Source organism: Piliocolobus tephrosceles, chromosome 14, assembly GCF_002776525.5.
Source record: "Piliocolobus tephrosceles isolate RC106 chromosome 14, ASM277652v3, whole genome shotgun sequence".
NCBI classification, from domain to species: Eukaryota; Metazoa; Chordata; class Mammalia; order Primates; family Cercopithecidae; genus Piliocolobus; species Piliocolobus tephrosceles.
The window spans coordinates 13,674,171-13,696,144 of record NC_045447.1 but is presented as its reverse complement, the minus strand read 5'-3'; the positions used below and the strand labels follow the sequence as shown (position 1 = coordinate 13,696,144).

General features: G+C 46.8%; 1 protein-coding gene across 4 annotated transcripts in view; it reads right to left on the bottom strand.

Moving 5' to 3' along the window:
- GOLGA1 (golgin A1) overlaps nt 1-21,974 on the bottom strand; it is a 60,066-nt gene that overhangs the window by 9,281 nt on the left and 28,811 nt on the right. For all 4 annotated transcript variants that reach the window (XM_023217156.1, XM_023217160.1, XM_023217158.2 and 1 more), the window contains 8 exons: nt 19,590-19,685; nt 11,644-11,739; nt 10,506-10,655; nt 9,725-9,820; nt 2,237-2,326; nt 1,281-1,383; nt 996-1,150; nt 117-260 (listed from right to left, as the gene is read on the bottom strand). In XM_023217156.1, coding sequence (XP_023072924.1) covers nt 117-260; nt 996-1,150; nt 1,281-1,383; nt 2,237-2,326; nt 9,725-9,820; nt 10,506-10,655; nt 11,644-11,739; nt 19,590-19,685 — 930 coding nt within the window. The remainder of the gene's footprint in view (nt 1-116; nt 261-995; nt 1,151-1,280; nt 1,384-2,236; nt 2,327-9,724; nt 9,821-10,505; nt 10,656-11,643; nt 11,740-19,589; nt 19,686-21,974) is intronic.

Here is a 21,974-nt window from a genome sequence, read left to right as displayed (position 1 = left end):
GTTCCCAGGAGGTGCAGGGGGTACCGTAAAAACCTCCGAGGATGGACTGGGTCATTTTAGGCCCGAGGGCGGGGACCTGGTGGAGACAGAAACAGCCATGCAAAGGGTATCCTCACCTTATTTTTCTCCAGAAGTTGCTGCTGCAAGTCCTGTTTCTCCTTCTGTAGCTGCGCGAGATCCATGGCCCCAACCTCACCATTTGGTGTTCTTCCTGCAGTTGGAAGCTGGAACACAGGGTCCTGCATGGCCCTCGAGGTCACCTACAAGGTGGTAGCAGCAAGTTGAGAGCCAGGAAAGGTAAGGTGAAGTTGAGCCACAGGTGTACAGGGAAGGGGAGCTAGACTCATCCTTTAGGTGTGGGCTGTTGTGATCTAATAGGCAACTGGCCAGGAAGTAAGTTCCTGGAGAAGATCCAAAGCCCAATGCCCACAACCAATCACACAAGTCTTTGCTGGGATGAAGGACTTGCTCTCCCCTGCCTACTGACAAGGGCCATCTGTGATGGGCTCTTCAGGACTCACGGCCTCCTAGCCATATGAGTGCCCCACTTTATTTATTTACTTATTTATTGAGATGGAGTCTCGCTCTGTCGCCGAGGCTGGAGTGCAGTGGCGCGATCTTGGCTCCACCAAGCTCTGCCTCCCGGGTTCACGTCAGTTCTCCTGCCTCAGCCTCCTGATCAGCTGGGACTACAGGTACCTGTCACCATGCCTGGCTAATTTTTTGTATTTTTAGTAGAGACGGGGTTTCACCGTGTTCGCCAGGATGGTCTCGATCTCCTGACTTCATGATCCGCCCGCCTCGGCCTCCCAAAGTGCTGGGATTACAGGTGTGAGCCACCGTGCCTGGCTGAGTGCCCTACTTTAAAGAAAGGACCCTCCATGCAGGGGAGTGTCCTGTCCACCATGCATCCCCACTGCTGCCTCCTCGGGGGCACTCTCAGCACCTGCCCTGCATCTTGCTGTAGCGCCCATGCAGGCGCGGCTGCAACTTACGTGCAACTCGCTGACTGAGAGCGCTTCAGCCTGCAATGGGCCCCGCAGCCTCAGCAGATCCTCCGTGACTGCTGCAGCCTCCTCTGCCTTCAGGGTCCTCAGGGCCTCCAGCTCGGCCTGCAGCTGGTGCATCTGCAGCAGGGCAGAGTTGTGACCTAGGTTGTGGAGGAAGGAAGGGGGCACTGTGAGCCCAGTGACTCCATGCTGCTTGGTGGCAAGGCCGTCACAAGGCAGGATGCTGGGCCTGAAAAGGAGAGAAGGCTCAGCCAGGGACAGACTCCTCACCTTGCTCCAGCTGGAGAATCTCCTGCTCTTTCTGGAGAAGCACTTCGGTTTTTTCCCGCAGATTCTGTTCCTTCTCGTCTATTATGGCTGTCAGGTTAGCTGCCTTGGAGAGAAAAATTGACAAGAGGGAAGGTTGCGAGCAGTGAACCCATCTTCCCACAGAAATCTCTACTTTCCCGCTCTCCAGGGTCCACCATGAATCCCTCCCTGAAGTCCACAACCTGGAGCAAACCCCCAGCTAAGCTCTGCTCCTATGACCGTGCACAAATCCATTCTCCTTGGCAGGGGCCCTGCACAGGGGCAGTTGCCTACCACTGCCCCCTGGCCAACAGTGGGTCAACCAGAGACATGGCCATTCTGCCCAGCCCAACAAGCTGTCGTAACTTCCATTTCCTGAGTGCCTGCAACATCCCCAACACTAGACACGCATTTGATATATGTTACCTCATTATAGAATAGTTTCCCGGAGGTGTAAGTAGAAGGACTAGAGTCCTCATCAGAGGAGACTCAGATTTGTTAAGGACTTACCAAAGACCTAAAGCCACTTAACTAGAAGCCCTGGGGTCAGATGTGAAGTCTACCTTCAAGGGAGGCTTTCCTTTACTTCCTGCAAAAACTCAACACAACCTTCCATGGCCTCTGGGGCAGGTGGGCAATGATGGGCCACCTCACAGAATCAGAGCCCAGTAGGCCCCTGAGCATAGACCATTTCCCAGGTAATAACAGTTGAAAAATCAGAAAAGGGCATCCTATGGGGTGAGGGTTTCTTTATAACATTTGTCTACCAGCTTCCCAGAGAGCACGGGGGCCCATGCAGCTGACTGCATTCCCTGAGCCCTGTGTCTACTACCCATACCCTGGAGAGACAGGGCCTCTCCGACAGTCCCACGGCAGGATGGGCCTGCTGCTCGTGCAACTGCAGGGGACATCGCCCCTCAGCGTGAAACAGGGCCCACCTGTTGCTGGAACTCTTCCCTTTGCTTCCGCACCTCCTCCAGTGCTTGAGCCATCGCGACACTCATAATTTCTCTTTGGCTCCATTCTTCCTACAATGCAGAAAACCACCGAGCCCCAACACTTAGTTCACAGTTTTTTAGCTGTATGCCACGCAAGAAGCCCGGCAGACAGGGCACGGCTTTGCAGAGCCAGACCAACATGCTCCCCACTTCCCCAGGCTCCCAGCCTGGCCCCTCCCTGCCATGCCTTCAGTATCCCTCTCAGAGCTGTCCTGGCAGGCAACCCACCAACTTCTCTGGAAATGGCACACCACTGAGGATCGATTGCCCCAAAAGCACCCCCGCCAGGACCCACACCAAGGCTACAGGCCTATCCTGAAGAGCTGGTCTAAGGACAGTAGCCAAGAACAAGAAGTCAGACTTGCAGGCCACGTGAATGGAGTGGGGGACTGGAACAATTGGTTACGGGAAGAGTAAGAAACAATGACTGGGTATGGTGGCTTACACCAACAATCCCCCCACTTCAGGAGGCTGAGGTGGGAGGATCACTTGAACCCAGGAGTTCAAGACCATCCTGGGCAACACAGCGAGGACCTGTCTCTATAAACAATAAGAAAAATTAGCCAAGCATGGTGGCACATGCATGTAGTGCCAGCTACTCAGGAGGCTGAGGTAAGAGGATTGCTTGTGTCCGGGAGGTCAAGGCTGCAGGAAAATGGATTCAAGCATCAGCTAGTGAGGGGCTAGACTGACAGGACAGAACAGAGTCTCTGTGGCTCCAAAGTCTGTGCTAGTGCCTCAGAGCCACATAAGATCCAGCACTGTGGGAGGCGGGGTTGACGGTGCCTGCTTAGGTTCACTGTGGCATAAAGCAGGGCCTGCGGAGCCACCAGGCCACCCACGCACAGCTGCCTCTGCACCTGGGGATGATTCTCCAGGATGGGCTTAGGGAATGGCTGCTTTGAAGAGCATGGTTAAAAACAATTCTAAATATATGTGCACCTAATAGCAGCACTTCAAAATACATGAAGCGAAGACAGACAGAACTAAAGGAAGAAAGAGACAAATCTATCATCGTAGTGGAAGATTGAGCACACCCTTCTCAGTAGCTGATGGAACAAATAGACTGTTAAACTAAATATGGCCTTGATTCGTCTCACCCAGAGCTTAGCAATTTTATTCACCTTCAAATAATCCACTTGAGGCTTCAGCAGTCCTCGCTATTATGACAGGGTCCCATTCTTTTTGTTTTTTTGAGATGGAGCTTCTCTTTTGTTGCCCAGGCTGCAATGCAGTGGTGCAATCTCAGTTGACTGCAACCTCTGCCTCCCAGGTTCAAGCAATTCTCCTGCCTCACCCTCCCGAGTAGCTGGGACTACAGGCATGTGCCACCATGCCCGGCTAATTTTTGTATTTTTAGTAAAGACGGGTTTCACCATGTTGGTCAGGCTGCTCTCAAACTCCTGACCTTAGGTGATCTACCTTGGCCTCCGAAAGTGCTGGGATTACAGGCATGAGCCACCGTGCCCGGCCTGCCTCTCTCCTTCCCTTCTTCCCATCTTCCCTTCCTCCTTTCCTTCCTGAGACAGAGTTTTGCTTTTGTTGCCCAGGCTGGAGTGCAATGGTGCAATCTCGGCTCACTGCAACCTCTGACTCCCGGGTTCAAGCGATTCTCCTGCCTCAGCCTCCCAGGTAGCTGGGATTACAGGCATGCATCACTATGCCCAGCTAATTTTTGTATTTTTAGTAGAGATGGGGTTTCACCATGTTGGTCAGGCTAGTCTTGAATTCCTGACCTCAGGTGATCCACCTGCTTTGGCCTCCCAAAGTGCTGGGATTACAGGGCTGAGTCACTGCGCCCAGCCCATTTTATTTTCCATTTCATTAATTTGTGTGCTTGTATTTGTTGTTTCTTCCTTGAGTTTGATTTATGCCTTTTTCTGACTTTTTGAGATGCATACGTGGCTCAATTTTCAGGCTTTCTTCCTAAGAGATGATATTGAGACTGAAATTTCCTTCCATGCACTGCTTTAGTTATACTCAACCAATTTTGATCCATACTATTTACAAAATCATTTATTTCAATATATTATTATTTTTTTGAGACGGAGTTTAGCTCTTGTCACATCCAGGCTGGAGTGCAATGGCACAATCTTGGCTGCGTGAACCACTGTGCCCAGCTTTATTTCAAAATATTTCAGAATTTCCATCGTGATTTTTTTTCTTTGACCTATGGGTTATTTGAAAGTCTTTTTCAGGCTGGGCATGGTGGCTCACGCCTGTATTCCCAGCACTTTGGGAGGCCAAAGTGGGCAGATCACCTGAGGTTGGGAGTTTGAGACCAGCCTGACCAACATGGAGAAACCCCATCTCTACTAAAAATACAAAATTAGCCTGGTGTGGTGGTGCATGCCTGTGATCTTAGCTACTTGGGAGGCTGAGGCAGGAGAATCGCTTGAACCCAAGACGCAGAGGTTGCAGTGAGCTGAGATCGTGCCATTGCACTCCAGCCTGGGCAACAAAAGAGAAATTCCATCTCAAAAAAAAAAAAAAAAAAAAAAGAAGTGTATTTCTTAAATGTAAACATATAGGAGTTTTCTATATGTTTACATTTAAATTTTTATGTTTTTGGAAATGGGTTCTTGCTCTATCGCCCAGGCTGCAGTCCAGTTTGTGATGATAGCTCACTGCAACCTCGACCTTCTAGGCTCAAGAGATCCTCCTGCCCCAGTCTCATGAGTAGCTGGGACTACAGGTGTATGCCTTGATGAACTGTGATGAAACCATCACCCTAATAAAAATAGTAAAAATACCCATCCACCAAAAAGCTTCTTCATGTCCTTTTGTAATTTATTTTATTAATTTCAGTTATTCTATTTTTCAGGTCTAAAATTCTATTTGATTCCTTTTTTAAAACTGCTGTCTTTTATTATAACTATAATAAAATAATAGAACTATTTCACATCTTGCTGAAATTTTTAATTTTGTCTTTTATCTCCTTAAACATAGTAAGCATATAATATCTGAGCCCTTGTGAGTCTGTTTCTTTTGTTCGTGTTGTTTTGTATTTTTGTTTGCTTATCTTTGATTTTGTTTTTTCTAGTCACCCAGGAGCACTAATAACCTGGGATCATTTTAATCCAAAATTAGCTCACGGGTTTTTCCTGGGCCACCCATGTCCTTCAGTTAGTGCAATCAAAGCTGAGGGCAGGGTGCGGATGGGGTGCTGGTTACTTCCCGTTCAACTTTACTCCTAGCGTGTAGTCCTGTGGTGTGCCTAACCAAAGCTTCCAGGTTCGCCCAGGCTGGATCCAAGCTTTAATAAAAATTAAACTCCAATTTCTATTCCCCTAACTCTGAGAAACTATGAAAAATTTAGATAAACTTCCAGCCTCTTCAGGATCAGCAGATACCACCAGGGCAAAAGCTGCTTTGCACGCTGGATTCCTGTCCCTGGGCGGGATGGGCCATTCATTCCTCACTGTCTTGCAGGCTCCTACAAGCAGGTGTTCTCTTATTTTGGCCAGTTTGTCTGGGAGTCCTCAGGTGAGCTGGTCTGAATTACCTAGTCTGCCTTTACTGCAAGTGGAAGCATCTCTCGAGTCTCATTTTAACCTGCTCTCGTCAACCATATCCCCCTACGACTCTACAGTGACTATTTTTCCCAGCGTTGCTGACAAACTCAGTCTTGCCAAATCTAACGGTCAGCTCTTTGTCTCCTTTCTTGACCAGTTGGCAGCATATGAGAGTTCACTACTCAGTCCTTCTTGTAATGCTTTCTGCCCTGTACTTCCAGAGCCCCACATGCACCTGCTTTTACTGCTACCCTATCTGCGGCTCCTTTGGTGTCTTCTCTGTTGGCCCCTCCTTTTGTTCTGAGCCTCTGCCTGTGGGTGTGGCCTTGGCATTCGTTTTCGACCCTCTTCTCTATCTGCACTCACTGACAGCCATTTGGCTGTAATTTTGCCTATGAGCTATGCTGATCGATCGTTTCCTAAAGTTTTTTGTGTGTGTGTGTGCAAGGGTGTGTGTGTTTGAAATAGGTTCTGGCTCTGTCATTCAGGCTGGAGTGCAGTGGTGTGATCTTGGCTCACTGCAACCTCCGCCTCCTGGGCTCCCAAGCAGCTGGGACTATAGGCACACAGGCTTCCTAACTTATATATCTACTCAGAATCTGCTCTGATTTCCAGACTTGTCAGCCTACAGACTGCCTGTTGGGTAGGCCTCTGAAGCTCAACATGCCCAAAATGGAATCCACTCTTGACATATCTCCCCAGACCCCCATCTCAGTGAATGGTATATACGCTGTTCGTTCAGTTACCCCACTAGTTCTCTGTCAGCAGTGCTTTTGCCCCCATGAGACATTTAGCAATGTCTGGAGACACTGTGGTTGTCCTAAGTGGGGCTGCTACTGACATCTAGTGGGTAGATGCTCCTAAGCAGCCTATCATGCATATTGGCAGCACATACAACAAAGAAGTTCCACAACAGAGACCCACCCACAACAGACACCCTCCACAACAGAGAACCCTCCACAACAGAGACCCTCCACAACAGAGAACCACCCACAACAGAGACCCTCCACAACAGAGAACCTCTACAACAAAGAACCTCTACAACAGAGAACCATCCGGCCTCAAACGTCAATAGCGCTGAAGTGGAGAAACCGAGTTATACAAACCAAATCTAGGTATCATCTACAATTCCTATTTTTCTCCCATTCCTAAGTCCTAAAAGCTCCATCTCAGGCAGGGCATGGTGGCTCACACCTGTAATCCCAGCACTTTGGGAGGCCAAGGCAGGTGGATCACTTGAGGTCAGGAGTTCGAGACCAGCCTGGCCAATATGGTGAAACCCTGTCTCTACCAAAAATACAAAAATTAGCCAGGCATGGTGGCATGTGCCTGTAGTCCCAGCTACTTGGGAGGTGGAGCATGAGAATTGCTTGAACCCAGGAGGTTGCGGTAACAGTAGGCTGAGATAGTTCCACTACACATCGGCCTGGGCAACAAAGTGAGACTCCATCTCATATACAAAAAACAAAAAGCAAACAAAACAGCTCCATCTCTAAAAATAAATCCTGGTCTGAATACTTCTTCCCAAGTCCACCACTAATGTGTTAGTCACTTCTGGCCTAGATTCCTAAAAAGTCTCCTAAACAGTCTTCCTGCTTCTGCTCATGCCTCCCTTACCAAACATTCTTCACAGGCAGCCAGAGAAATCCTTTTAAAACAAAACTTCTCACATCACTTATCTGCTTAAGACCCGCCATGGCTGGCCAGGAGCGGTGGCTCATGCCTGTAATCCCAGCACTTTGGGAGGCCAAGGAGAGTGGATCGCTTGAGCACAGGAGTTTAAAATCAGCCTGGTTAACATAGCGAGACCCTATCGCTACAAAAGAAAGATTAATAAATTTTGCACACCTGTAGTCCTAGTTATTCATGAAGCTGAGGTGGGAGGATTGCTTGAGCCTAGGAAGCTGAGGCTGCAGTGAGCTGTCACCGCACCACTGTACTCCAGCCTGGGCAACAAAGAAAGACCCTGTCTCAAAAAAAAAAAAAAAAACCCTGCCAGGGCTTCCCATGATTCTTTCTAATGCCTGTGTTCCCCCTCACCACCAGCCATGCTCTCCCTTGGCCAGTAGCTGCAGCCACACTGGCCTCTGTGCTATTCTTTGAACAGACCAGGCTTTTTCCTGCCTCAGAGCTTTTATATTTGTTATTTCTTCTGTCTAGAATATTCTTCCTCAAATATTCACATTGCAGGCCCTTCTGCCAGCATCAAGGCCTTCCCTAATTCCATACGGAAAAGAGCCCTCTCCTCCCCGACCTCCCCACTGGCTGTCCTTGCCCTGTTCTATTTTCTTCATAGCATTTATCATTATTTGTAACTTGGTTACCATCTCTAGTTACAAACTCCACAAGAAAGGAACTTCACCTGTTTTTTTCCATTGCTATTTATTTTATTTATTTACTTTTTGGGATGGAGTCTTGCTCTGTCACCCAGGCTGGAGTGCAGTGGCATGATCTTCGCTCCCTGCAGCCTCCACCTCCCAGGTTCAAGTGATTCTCCTGCCTCAGCCTCCCAATTGGGATTACAGGCACACACCACCACACTGGCTAACTGTTGAATTTTTAGTAGAGATGGGATTTCACCATGTTAGCCAGGCTGGTCTCAAACTTCTGACCTCAGGTGATCCACCCACCTTGGCCTCTCAAAACGCTAGGAATACAGGCGTGAGCCACCACACTGGCTCATTGCTATTTAATACATCCCAGCACTTACAGTGATGCCTGGCCCTTACAGATACTCAAATGTTTATTGAAGGAATGCATGAAAAAAAAATCTGACTCCAAAGTCCATGCTCCACATGATGCAATGCTACTGCATTAGCACCTATTTGTTTTTTTTTTTTTTTTTTTTTGAGATGGAGTCTCGCTCTGTCACCCAGGCTGGAGTGCAGTGGCCAGATCTCAGCTCACTGCAAGCTCCGCCTCCCGGGTTCACGCCATTCTCCTGCCTCAGCCTCCCGAGTAGCTGGGACTATAGGCGCCCGCCACCTCGCCCGGCTAGATTTTTGTATTCTTTTAGTAGAGACGGGGTTTCACCGTGTTAGCCAGGATGGTCTCGATCTCCTGACCTCGTGATCCGCCCGTCTCGGCCTCCCAAAGTGCTGGGATTACAGGCTTGAGCCACCGCGCCCGGCCTTGCATTAGCACCTATGTCACTCATCAGATCTGATTACTGGGAGCTTACTAGGTGCAGGCATTCAGCTACAGACGCTCCAGGAGAAGATCGCTGCCAAAGGATCCATAAAATCTTTGAGTCATGACCAAGCCGGGCAAGTACTACAATGTCCCATCATCCAAGATGCTTTGAAAGGGGCCAGGAGAGTCTGGGGGCATATAAGAAAGTGACTGAATCTTTCCTCCTTTTTATCCAGTTATGATTAGGGAATGAAAGAGGCATCATCTGATTAAAGCTCCAAATTTGCAGAAGAGAAAGTGTAATAATCCAGCAGATTGTTTCTTCATTTCTGTACATGGTCCCTGACATAAACAAGCAAAACAAAGGTTCTTATCATCTTTTAAGGCCTGGTTTTAAGATCTCCCTGGAAATATCAGCAAGAGCAGTGTTTTGACAGCATGACTTTCAAGCAGTTTTTGATGCCACAGAGGAAGGTCTGGCCTCCGTGGTAGGGTGAAGTCAGACCAGCACCACCTCTGATCAACTATGCAACTTGCACAAATGGTTTACCCTCAGAACCTCAATGACACTAATTGCAAAATGAACACAATTCTTCCTACTGTCCTGGATCCCTAAGAGAATTTAATGAAGTGGCAATTTCTGGCCGATGCCTAACAGAACTATTGAACAAATGCTAATTCTACTCATCCTGTACTGTAAGTATGAGAAGTGGGGCACTCTAAATACACATGTAGAAAATATGAACACTTTTATGAGACTCTGATTCAATTAAATAAATACCTTCAGCTTCTTTAGTTCAAATTGGTGATTCTGTAAAGAACGTTCATATTCATTACTGCTTTCTTTAAGGGCTGCATTTTCTTGCTCCAGTTGTCGCTGCCAATTTAGAAGAACATATATAAAAGAAAAGTCTTCACTACCATATTTCCCTGGGCACAGGGAGCATGGACCAGGAAGAAGGCATAGGGAGGAACAATATACATTTTTAAAGCAATGGGAAGAAGCAGAGGGGACTGGTCAGAAAGTAGGAAGTCTCTGTGGGCCCAAGGAAAAATAAAACCTATCTGTTTTGAGTTTTGTAAAAAGCAGCCTTTTTACATCCAGTCTCATGAGCAGGTGCCTCTGGAAAGATAAGAACTGCTCTCGGCTGGGTGCAGTGGCTCATGCCTATAATTCCAGCAGTGTGGGAGGCTGAGGTGGGCAGATCCCTTGGGCCTAGACGTTCAAGACCAGCCTGGGCAACATAGTGAGACCTTGTCTCTCCAAAAAATAAAAAAATTAGCTGGCTGGGGCGGTGCACGCCTGTAGTCCCAGCTACTCGGGAGGCTGAGGTGGCAGGATCACTTGAGTCTGAGAGGTCAAGGCTGCAGTCAGCTGTGATCATGCCACTGTACTCCGGCCTGGGTGACAAGAGTGAGACCCTGTCTCAAAGAAAAAAAAAACTGCCCTTTAAAGTGGTTTCCTAGGGCAGAGGCGGTGCTGCGCTGTCAAGCACGTGGCTGACTTCGCTGTGTGGGATCCTGGTGCTCCTGGGCCCACCCTCTCTCAGCTCTTCACTCACCATCCCTTGCTCTGCAGTGGTCTGGTCAGCTGCCCGCGCTCTCTCCAGGGCCACGATCTGGGCTTCTAGTGCCTGGGTGCGCTCCAAGAACTGCTGCTCCAGAGCAACGGCCTGCTGCTGCACATGGCTGCTCTCCTGGTTGGCGGCAACCTTCGGGGAGACCAGAGGATGGTCAGTCAGGGTGACAATGGTTTCCAGTGGGGGATTGTAGTCTGGCCCTCGGTGAAAAGATGGGTATCCAACAGAAACAACTCTCTCCTGACTCCCTCCCTGCTGGCGTTGCTGAGGTCCCCCCTGCAGGCTCTGCCTGTTGCTCCTGGACCCTGGCCTGTCTGGAAGATGGAGTCTTGATGTCATCACTCCATCCTCAAGGTGTGTAGGGACAGCTCTGGGCACCAGCCAGTCCTTAGACACAGGCCTCCTTCACACTACTCAGTGTTGCCTCAGTGGCTGCGGCTTTCCCTGGAGAGAAATTATACTAGGGGGGCAGTATAATACAGCAATGAAGAACAGGGCTTTGACACAAGAAAGATGTGGGTTCTGCCATTTACTGGCTGCAAGCCTGTGGGCTACTGAGCCAATCTTTCTGAGCTTGCCTCGTCTACAGGATGAGGATGACAGTGCATAATTCTCAGGTCTCCTGCAAGGACTAAATGAAAACACGTGCAGAGCACTGAGCACAGTGCCTGGGACATGGCAAATATGAAATACACGCTGGCTGGTTTGATTTCCCTATCTTCTAACTGCACACCACACCTGGCCTGTGATGACAGGCCAAGCCCTTGCCATCCTCTCCCCAGAGTCTGGGCGTGTTCTCCCTACCCCTGATTGCAAGTTGAGGCTTGACTCCTAGTGGAGCTGACACCTCTGACAGCCCCAGGACCAGGCTGGACCGGAAGGTGGGATGTAAGGTGGAAAGGAGCCGCTGGTCCATCTCCCAGGTAACTCAGGCCCACCAGTAGGTCCTGACTCCCTCCACCCCCTGCTGCTGGCCTGCTCACATCCAGCACAAGAACTGCATCTATGCACAGGTCCAGGTACCATTGCCGAAGTTGGGAAGGAGTTTGGGGCATCTGCAAAGGCCTGGAGAGAAAGTATTAAGAGAGCCTGGAATGCAGCAGCTCCAATAAGCACTTACGAGCTCCTGTATCTGAGCTTCCTGGGCAGCCACGACGCCCTGGCTCTGCTGGAGCTGCTCCTCAGAGGCCTGCAAGGTCTGCTCCAGTTCTCTTACCTGAGAGGGAAGCAGAAGCATTCTTTCTGTTCACAAGAAGCTGAAGAGTGGTAACAAACAGCTTTAAAATGCAAAGTGATTTAAATAAAACAGGTACATTATAGAAAAATGTAACCTGAGAAAAAACCCATAAGTCTACCATTATAAAACACTAGCATTCTAATGTATTAATGTATTTTCTTAAACTCTCTTTTTTTTTTTTTTTGAGACGGAGTCTTGCTCTGTCGCCCAGGCTGGAGTGCAGTGGCCGGATCTCAGCTCACTGCAAGCTCTGCCTCCCGGGTTTACGCCATTCTCCTGCCTCAGCCTCCCGAGTAGCTGGGACTACAGGCGCCCGCCACCTCGCCCGGCTAGTTTTTTGTATTTTTTTAGTAGAGATGGGGTTTCACCGTGTTAGCCAGGATGGTCTCGATCTCCTGACCTCGTGATCCGCCCGTCTCGGCCTCCCAAAGTGCTGGGATTACAGGGTTGAGCCACCGCGCCCGGCCTTAAACTCTCTTTTAATGACTTTTGTTTATAACTTTATATAGTTTTAACCGGACAATGTAAAACTTTGTATCTTTTCCCTACTCTTAAATGTCCTTCTGTCTCCATGTAATCTTTAGACCTCATCTCCTCAAGAGTGTTCTGTAATTTACTGACCCATTTGCCTACTGTGCTGGCTACTTAGGCTTTCTGTTTTTCCCATCTAACAGAATGCAGCAATGAACATCTTCACACAGTATTTCTGCTTTTGTTTTTTTGAGACAGAGTCTCACTCTCACCCAGGCTGGAGTGCAGTGGCATGATCTCGGCTCACTGTAAGCTCCGCCTCCCGGGTTCACGCCATTCCTACGCCTCAGCCTCCCGTGTAGGTGGGACTACAGGCTCCTGCCACCACACCCGGCTAATATTTTGTATTTTTAGTAGAGACAGGGTTTCACTGTGCTAGCCAGGATGGTCTCAATCTCCTGACCTCGTGATCCACCTGCCTCGGCCTCCCAAAGGGCTGGGATTACAGGCGTGAGCCACCGTGCCCGGCCTGGCCTTTTTTTTTTTTTTTTTGAGACGGAGTGTCACTCTGTCATCAGGCTGGAGTGCAGTGGCATGATCTCAGCTCACTGCAACCTCCGCCTGCTGGGCTCAAGCGATTCTCCTGCCTCAGCTACCCGGTAGCTGGGATTATAGGTGTGCGCCACCACGCCCAACTAATTTTTTTTTTTTTGAGATGGAGTCTCACTCTGTTGCCCAGGTTGGTGTGCAGTGGCACAATCTCAGCTCACTGTTACCTCCACCTCCTGGGTTCAATCAATTCTCCTGCCTCAGCCTCCCGAGTAGCTGGGACTACAGGCATGTGCCAACACGCCTGGCTAATTTTTTGTATTTTTTTAGTAGAGATGGGGTTTCACCATATTAGTCAGGATGGTCTCAATCTCCTGACCTCGTGATCCGCCTGCCTCGGCCTCCCAAAGTGCTGGGATTACAGGCATGAGCCACCGCGCCCAGTTGCTAATTTTTGTATTTTTAATAGAGATGGGGTTTCACCATGTTGGTCAGGACACACAGTATTTTTTTACCTGGTTTCAATCACTTCCTTAGGACAGATTCCCTGAAGTGGGATTACTATTCACAATACAAATTCAGGATTTACTCATTCTACAAATATGGAGCAAGGCTAACTCCATACCAGGAACTGCAACTGGGTATGAGGCCAGTGCAGTGAGTGGGACAGATGTAGACTGGACCTCAAGGACTCACTGTCTAGTACTGAGTTGCACTTGGCTCTCCAAGATGGCATTTTTACCAGATTCAAGTTGTATCTGTGAATTTCTCTTAGAAGGCCTTCTTACTTACTGAATAAGGTCTGGCCTTGGGGAGCTTTATTATTAAACATAAGCACAAGGAAGGCTGCATGCAGCTTGGTGAAGGAGAGGTAGACACACAAGGAGAGGATGTTTTTAAGGCCTAGTCTCCTTACATACATTCACATGTTAGATTTAACCAAAACAATCTCATGAGAAAGGGGCTACTAGTCCATGGAGAAGAACAGGATTGTTACTAGCTCATGACCGCACATTTTATTGGTGGTAGCGCCAAGACTAAGACGTTGTTTTACACTCCTGAGATCAGAAAATATCTGAGTCTCAGTTTAGCAGCCAAGTTCAAGACAGATTCAGATCTTCAAGAGATTAAACAAAAAGTTACCATATCATCCTGAAATTTTATTCCTAGGTATATACTGAAGAGAAATGAAAACATTAAGTCCACACAAAAACCTTGTACAGGAACGTTCATGGTAGCATTATTCACAATAGCCAAAAGATAGAAACAACTCAAATATCCATGAAAAGCTGGGTGTGGGTTGGGTGTGGTGGCTCATGCCTGTAATCCCAGCACTTTGGAAGGTCGAGACGGGTGGATCACTTGAGGCCAGGAGTTCGAGACCAGCCTGGCCAACATGGCAAAACCCCATCTCTACTAAAAATACAAGGTATGTTAGTTTATATGTGTAGTCCCAGCTACTTGGAAAGCTGAGGAACAAAAATTGCTTAAACCTGTGGGGTGGGGGTTGCAGTGAGCCAAGATCGTACCACTGCACTCTAGCCTGGGTGACAGAGTGAGATTCTGTCTCAAAACAAACAAACAAACAAACAGAAAAAGGCTATGCCTTTGCCTCCCTAAGAGCTGGGCTTACAGAGTGAGGGCTCATGCCTGCAAGCCAAGCACTTATGGAACAAAGGCATAGCTTGAGCCCAGGAATTGGAGACCTGCCTGGGTAACATAGGGAGAACCGGTTCTCCACAAAAAGGGGAAAAAAAGACAAATGGAACTCAAGTGTTCATCAATGAATGAATGGAGAAACAAAATGTGGTCTATACATATAATGGAGCATTATTCAATCTTAAAAAGGAATAGGCCAGGCACGGTGGCTCACACCTGTAATCCTGGCACTTTGGGAGGCCAAGGTGGGCGAATCACAAGGTCAGGAGATCAAGACCATCCTGGTCAACATGGTGAAACCCCATCTCTACTAAAATGCAAAAAATCAGCCGGGCGTAGTGGCAAGCGCCTGTAGTCTCAGCTACTCGGGAGGCTGAGGTAGGGGAATCGCTTGAACCTAGGAGGCGGAGGTTGCAGTGAGCCGAGATCGCACCACTGCACTCCAGCCTGGTGACAGAGCAAGACTCCATCTCAAAAAAAATTCTTAAAAAAAAAAAAAAAATTCTATATTAAAAAAAAAAAGGAATGAAATTCTGACATATGCTACAACATAGATGAACACTGAAGACATTATACTAAGTCAAATAAGCCAGACAGAAAAGGACAAACATTGTATGATTCCATTGATATGAGGTATCTGGAGTCTCCAAACTCAAAGAGACAGAAAATAGAATGGTGGTTCCCAGACTGGGGTTGGAGGAATTGGGGAGTTACTGTTTAATAAGTATAGAGTTTCTGTTTGGGAAGATAAAAAAGTTTTAGAGATGGATGGTGGTGATGGTTGTACAACAATGTACACTGATCAAAAAGGATATTCAGAAATAGAACTGAAATTATAATAAAACAAAACAGTCTTTTCAGAAAAATATAGTTTAAAATGTATTTATCAGGAAATAAGAAAGATTTTAAAAATGAGATAAATATCCAATTCAAGAAATTAAACAAACTGGCCAGCACGGTTACTCACATCTGTAATCCTAGCACTTTGGGAGGCCGAGGTGGGCAGATCACTTGAGGTCAGGAGTTTGAGAACAGCCTGGTCAACATGGTGAAACCCCGTCTCTAGTAAAAATACAAAAAAGGCTGGGCATGGTGGCTCACGCCTATAATCACACCACTTTGGGAGGCTGAGGCAGGTGGATCACGAGGTCAGGAGTTCAAGACCAGCCTAGCTAACGTGGTGAAACCTTGTCTCTACTAAAAATACAAAAATTAGCTGGGCATAGTGGCACATGCCTCTGATCCCAGCTACTCAGGAGGTTGAGGCAGGAGAATTGCTTGAACCAGGACCTGGGAGGCAGAGATAGCAGTGAGCAAAGGTTGCGCCACTGCACTCCAGACTGGACTACACAGCCAGACTCTGTCTCAAACAAACAAACATGAATAAAATAAAATTAAATTAAATTTAAAAAAATACAAAAAAATGAGCTGGGTATGGTGGTGCACACCGTAATTCCAGCTCTTCAGGAGGCTGAGGCGGGAGAATCACTTCAGCCTGGGAGGCAGGGGTTGCAGTAGGCTGAGATCAGGACACTACACTCCAGCTTGGGTGACAGAGCGAAACTCCATCTCAAAAAAATAAAAAATAAATAAATAAATAAATAAACAAATAAATAAATAAATAAACAAACAAACAAATGGTGCTGTAATCCCAGTACTTTGGGAGGCTGAGGTGGGTGGATCACTTGAGGTCAGGAGTTTGAGAACAGCCTGGCCAACATAGTGAAGCCCCATCTCCACTAAAAATTTAAAAATTAGACAGGCGTGGAGGCAGGCACCTGTTAACCCAGCTACTTGGTGGGTAAGGCAGGAGAATCGTTTGAACCCGGGAGGCAGAGGTTGCAGTGAGCTGAGATCACGCCATTGCACTCTAGCCTGGATGAGAGTGAGATTCTGCCTCACATAAATAAATAAATAAATACCTACCAAAAACCTGCAAATGGTATACCACATAACAAAACTTCAGGCATATTTCCTTTAAGACTGGGAACAAAACAAAGATTCCCACTAGTCCTATTATTGCTTCACTCAGTCTGGAGGTTCTTCAATGCTCTATGAACAGAAAATGGAATAAGAGGTGGGAAGACTGGAAGGAGTAAGATAAAGTGGTCATTTTTCATAGATAATATGATTGTCTACCTAAGAAAAACAACAAAAAAATCACACAGTAGTAATGAAGTTCAGCCGGGGTATGATATCCAAGATCAACTTTAAAAAATGGCAGTTCACGAGAATAATCAGAAATAACCAATTATAAATATGATTAAAAATAAAGTTTGGGCATGGTGGCTCGTGCCTGTAATTCAGGAGGCCGAGGCTGAGGTCAGGAGTTCGAGACCAGCCTCGCCAATATGGTGAAACCCCATCTCTATTAAAAATACAAAATTTAGTCTGGCGTGGTGACATGTGCCTGTAATCCCAGCTACTTGGGAGGCTGAGGCAGGAGAATTGCTTGAATCTGGGAAGCAGAGGTTGTAGTGAGCCGAGATCGCAATATTGCACTCTAGCCTGGGGGATAGAGTGAAACTGTGTCTCCAAAAAATAACAAAATAAAAACTAAAAAAATAAGGGCCAGGCACAGTGGCTCACACCTATAATCCTAGCACTTTGGGAGGCCAAGGCAGGCAAATCACCTGGCGTCAGGAGTTCAAGACCAGCCTCGTCAACATGGTGAAACCCTGTCTCTACTAAATATATAAAAATTAGCTTAGTGTGGTGGCATGTGCTTGTAATCCCAGCTACTTGGGAGGCTGAGGCAGGAGAACTGCTGGAACCCAGGAGGCAGAGGCTGCAGTGAGCCAAGACAGTGCCATTGCACTCTAGCCTGGGCGACACAGCGAGACTCTCAGGAAAAAAAAAAAAAAGATTAAAAATAAGATACCATCACAGGCTGGGTGCACTGGCTCATGCCTATAATCGCAGCACTTTGGAAGGCTGAGGCAGGTGGATCATCTGAGGTCAGGAGTTTGAGACCAGCCTGCCCAACATGATGAAACCTTGTCTCTACTAAAAATACAAAAAAAAATACTAAAAATACAAAAAAAATACCCAAACTCCTGGGTGTGATGGTGGGCGCCTGTAATCCCAGCTACTTGGGAGGCTGAGGCAGGAGAATCACTGGAACCCAGGAGGTGAAGGCTACAGTGAGCCAAGATTGTGCCATTGTACTCCAGCCTGGGCAACAAGAGCAAAACTCTGTCTCAAAAGAAAAAAAAAAAAAAAATACCATCACAGTATCAACACAAACTCTAAAGTTTCTAGGAATTAACAAGTTAGGCAAGAAAATAAGACATCTATTGAGAAAAATGTAAAAATTTAATAAAACACACAGAAAATAATCTGAATAAGTGGAATTTACATTATTGGAAGGAATAATTAATATTATAAAATGGACCATCCTTCCCAATTAGCCTATATGTTTAATGGAATCCCAATAAAAATTCAAGTTGAATTTTTTAGAAACCCAAAAACTTTAAAGGCCCACAAATAAAGTCAACCTTCAAAAACAAAAAAAACAAAGAGAATTTGTCTTATTGGGTGTTGAGATATAGTACAGATATCACTATAGTAATAAAAACATTGTAGTGTTTACACAAGAGCAGACAATCAGACCAATGGACAGAGAATGCAGAGACAAACTATGTGCAGATGGAAGCAATACGTGATAGTTGCCAAGAGAAATCAATTCAGAAAGGACAGACTGTTTAGTAAATGATTTTGAGAAATATGCAGAATTTCTCCATATTTAGATCCCTACCTAAGACCATACAGAAAGACAGTTTGTATGTGAATTAGAGATCTATTAGATTGAAGGAAAAATTATACAGTTAATAGGGAAAAAACAGTAGATCTCTGTGACTTAGGAGCAAGAATAGATTTCCTAAATGGAACTTGAAACTCCACAGCAAAAAAGTGATGAATCTGATTACATCGAACTTAAGAATGTCTATTCAAAAGGATACAAAGACAAAGTTAACAGAATGACTCAGGACTGAAACTGACAAAGCATTAGGAACAAGAATATACAGTGAAGTCCTACAAACCAGGGCCGGGCGCAGTGGCTCAAGCCTGTAATCCCTGCACTTTGGGAGGCCGAGACGGGTGGATCACGAGGTCAGGAGATCGAGACCATCCTGGCTAACACGGTGAAACCCCGTCTCTACTAAAAAATACAAAAAACTAGCCGGGTGAGGTGGCGGGCGCCTGTAGTCCCAGCTACTCGGGAGGCTGAGCCAGGAGAATGGCGTGAACCTGGGAGGTGGAGCTTGCAGTGAGCTGAGATCCGGCCATTGCACTCCAGCCTGGGCGACAGAGCGAGACTCCGTCTCAAAAAATAAAATTAAAAAAAAAAAAAAAAAAAAAAAGAAATCCTACAAACCAAATAAGAAAAGACTGAAACCCCCAAATAAAACAAGGAAAGGATATGAATGGGCAATTCTAAAAGCAGAAACCCCCAGGAATTAACAGGCACATGAAGGCCAAACTCATTAATAACCATAGCAATGCAAATTAAAGCAATGAAATACCACTCCACACTCAGTAAACTGACAAAACTTGTAAAGGCTTGGAAATGCCATGCTGGAAAAGGCAGAAAGGCATATATAGGAACCCTCATGCATGCTGGAGGAGGAGAGACAGGTGCAGACTTGCTGGGAACAATCTTCTCCTATAATACTTAGTCTCTTTAGGTTTTATGCATGATCTGAGGTGCCAGGAAGAAGGAAGCAATCTGGATGTCTACCATGTAGATTGTAATATTACAAAGTGCAATGAAGTGGGTACAGACAGAAGTTGAGGCAGCTAAAACTAACAGAGAAAACATACCCATAGCTGCATCATTTACAGAAATTAAAAACCCAGTGCTACATATTTTAAGGCAACCCAACAAAAAAAGCATCTATATGAACCACAATGGAATGGTATCCTATGGGAGGGAGGCCAATGGGGATAAAAGGGTATAAACATATAACTCAATCATGGTAATGTGACAAGGATGAAGAAAATGACTAACTCATCCCTGTATAGGTAAGATCCAAAAATAATCCCTTCCAGTGAAAAAACTCTGACCAAGAAGATTCTCAGTCACATCATCTTGCCATTCAGCCAGGTTACCACTCAAACTTAGGAAACACCAGAAGTAAGGTCAGTACCCGAGTCTCCAGGGCGTTAATGGCCTTGGCCTGGCTGTTTCTGGCTGCCAAGAGCTGTTGTCTGGTATCCTCCAAATTCTGCTCAGCAAGTGGTTTCTGTAAGTTGAAAGAAGAGTAAAAGAAGACAGTCATTCCTCAATTGAATAAATATGTACAGATTATCTACAACATACTATGATTTGTGCTAGGCACAAGAGACATGAATACATTTTTAAAAATTCAGCTAATTGAGATATAATTCGCATATCATAAAGTACACACAGATAAATTTGAAATAGTCCTTTGACCTTGAGGCTGGAACAAAAGACTAATAAAAAATTACACAATAGAGTACGGTAAGTGTCCACAAAGAGGAAGCAGCACGGGGTGGGAGATACTCTCTGCCACAGGGCAGGTAGGCGGCTTTAGAACTCACAAGGTGGCTAGGGCTCGGGAAGCCTCCCAGGCAGGGGGATGACCAACGGTGATGTGAACAGCCTGCTACACTGAGGGAACTACAACTCCTCAGAAGCCAAAATGTATCTTTTTTTTTTTTTTTTTTGAGGCGGAGTCTCGCTCTGTCGCCCGGGCTGGAGTGCAGTGGCCGGATCTCAGCTCACTGCAAGCTCCGCCTCCCAGATTTATGCCATTCTCCTGCCTCAGCCTCCAGAGTAGCTGCGACTACAGGCACCTGCAACCTCGCCCGGCTAGTTTTTGTATTTTTTAGTAGAGACGGGGTTTCACCGTGTTAGCCAGGATGGTCTCGATCTCCTGACCTCATGATCCGCCCGTCTCGGCCTCCCAAAGTGCTGGGATTACAGGCTTGAGCCACCGCGCCCAGCCTCAGAAGCCAAAATGATGATGGATTTAGGTCAAAAAACAAGACCCGAAAGATAGGCAAAAGGGCCAGCTCATGAGAAGCTTTTGAATGCAAAAAGGAGTTAGAACTTGTTTCTGTAAGCAACATTTTTCAAAGTAGAAATTCTAGGCCGGGAGTGGTGGCTCACACCTGTAATCCCAGCACTTTGGGAGGCCGAGGCAGGCAGATCACTTGAGGTCAGGAGTTTGAGACCAGCTTGGCTAACATGATGGAATCCCATCTCTACTAAAAATACAAAAAAAATTAGCTTGATGTGATGGTGGGTTCCTGTAATCCCAGCTACTCAGGAGGCTGAGGCAAGAGAATTGCTTGAACCCAGGAAGTGGAGGTTGCACCACTGAATTCCAGTCTGGGTGACAGAGTGAGATTCTGTCTTTAAAAAAAAAAAAAAAATGGGACCAGGAGCAGTGGCTCACACCTGTATTCCCAGCACCTTGGGAGGCTGAGGTGGGCAGATCACAAGGTCAGGAGTTTGAGACCAGTCTGATCAACATGGTGAAACCCTGTCTCCACTAAAAATAAAAAATTAGCTGGGTGTGGTGGAGTGCACCTGTAGTCCCAGCTACTTGGGAGGCTGAGGCAGGAAAATTGCTTGAACCTGGGAAGCAGAGATTGCAGTAAGCTGAGATCACGCCACTGCACTCTAGCCTGGGCAACAGAGTGAGACTCCATCTCAAAATAAATAAATAAAGAAAGAAAGAAAATGTAGAAATTCTAAATGCTGGCATTAGACTTAGCTGAGATAGCAGTTACTGAGAAAGTTGTTAATCTCAGCTAGTTGTACAGATTTGAGGCCTTGCTCCAAGCCTAAGGAAATCAGAATTTCTGAGGGTAGGGCCAGAGATATATACTTTATGTATTTATTTATTTATTATTTTTGAGATAGAATTTCACTCTTGTCACCCAGGCTGGAAAGTAGTGGTGCGATCTTGGCTCACTGCAACCTCTGCCTCCTGGGTTCAAGTGATCCTCCTGCTTTGGCCTCCTGAGTAGCTGGAATTACAGGCACCCACTACAATGTCCGGCTAATTTTTTTTTTTTTTTTTTGAGACGGAGTCTCACTCTATCACCAGGCTGCAGTGCAGTGGCATGATCTCAGTTCACTGCAACCTCCGCCTCCCAGGTTCAAGCAATTCTCCTGCCTCAGCCTCCCAAGTAGCTGGGACTACAGGCATGTGCCACCACGCCCAGCTAATTTTTGTATTTTTAGTAGAGACGGCTGGGCGCGGTGGCTCAAGCTTGTAATCCCAGCACTTTGGGAGGCCGAGATGGGCGGATCACAAGGTCAGGAGATCGAGACCATCCTGGCTAACACCGTGAAACCACGTCTCTACTAAAAAATACAAAAAAAAAAACCTAGCCGGGCGAGGTGGCGGGCGCCTGTAGTCCCAGCTACTCGGAGGCTGAGGCAGGAGAATGGCGTAAACCCGGGAGGCGGAGCTTGCAGTGAGCCGAGAACCGGCCACTGCACTCCAGCCTGGGCGACAGAGCGAGACTCCGTCTCAAAAAAAAAAAAAAAAAAAAAA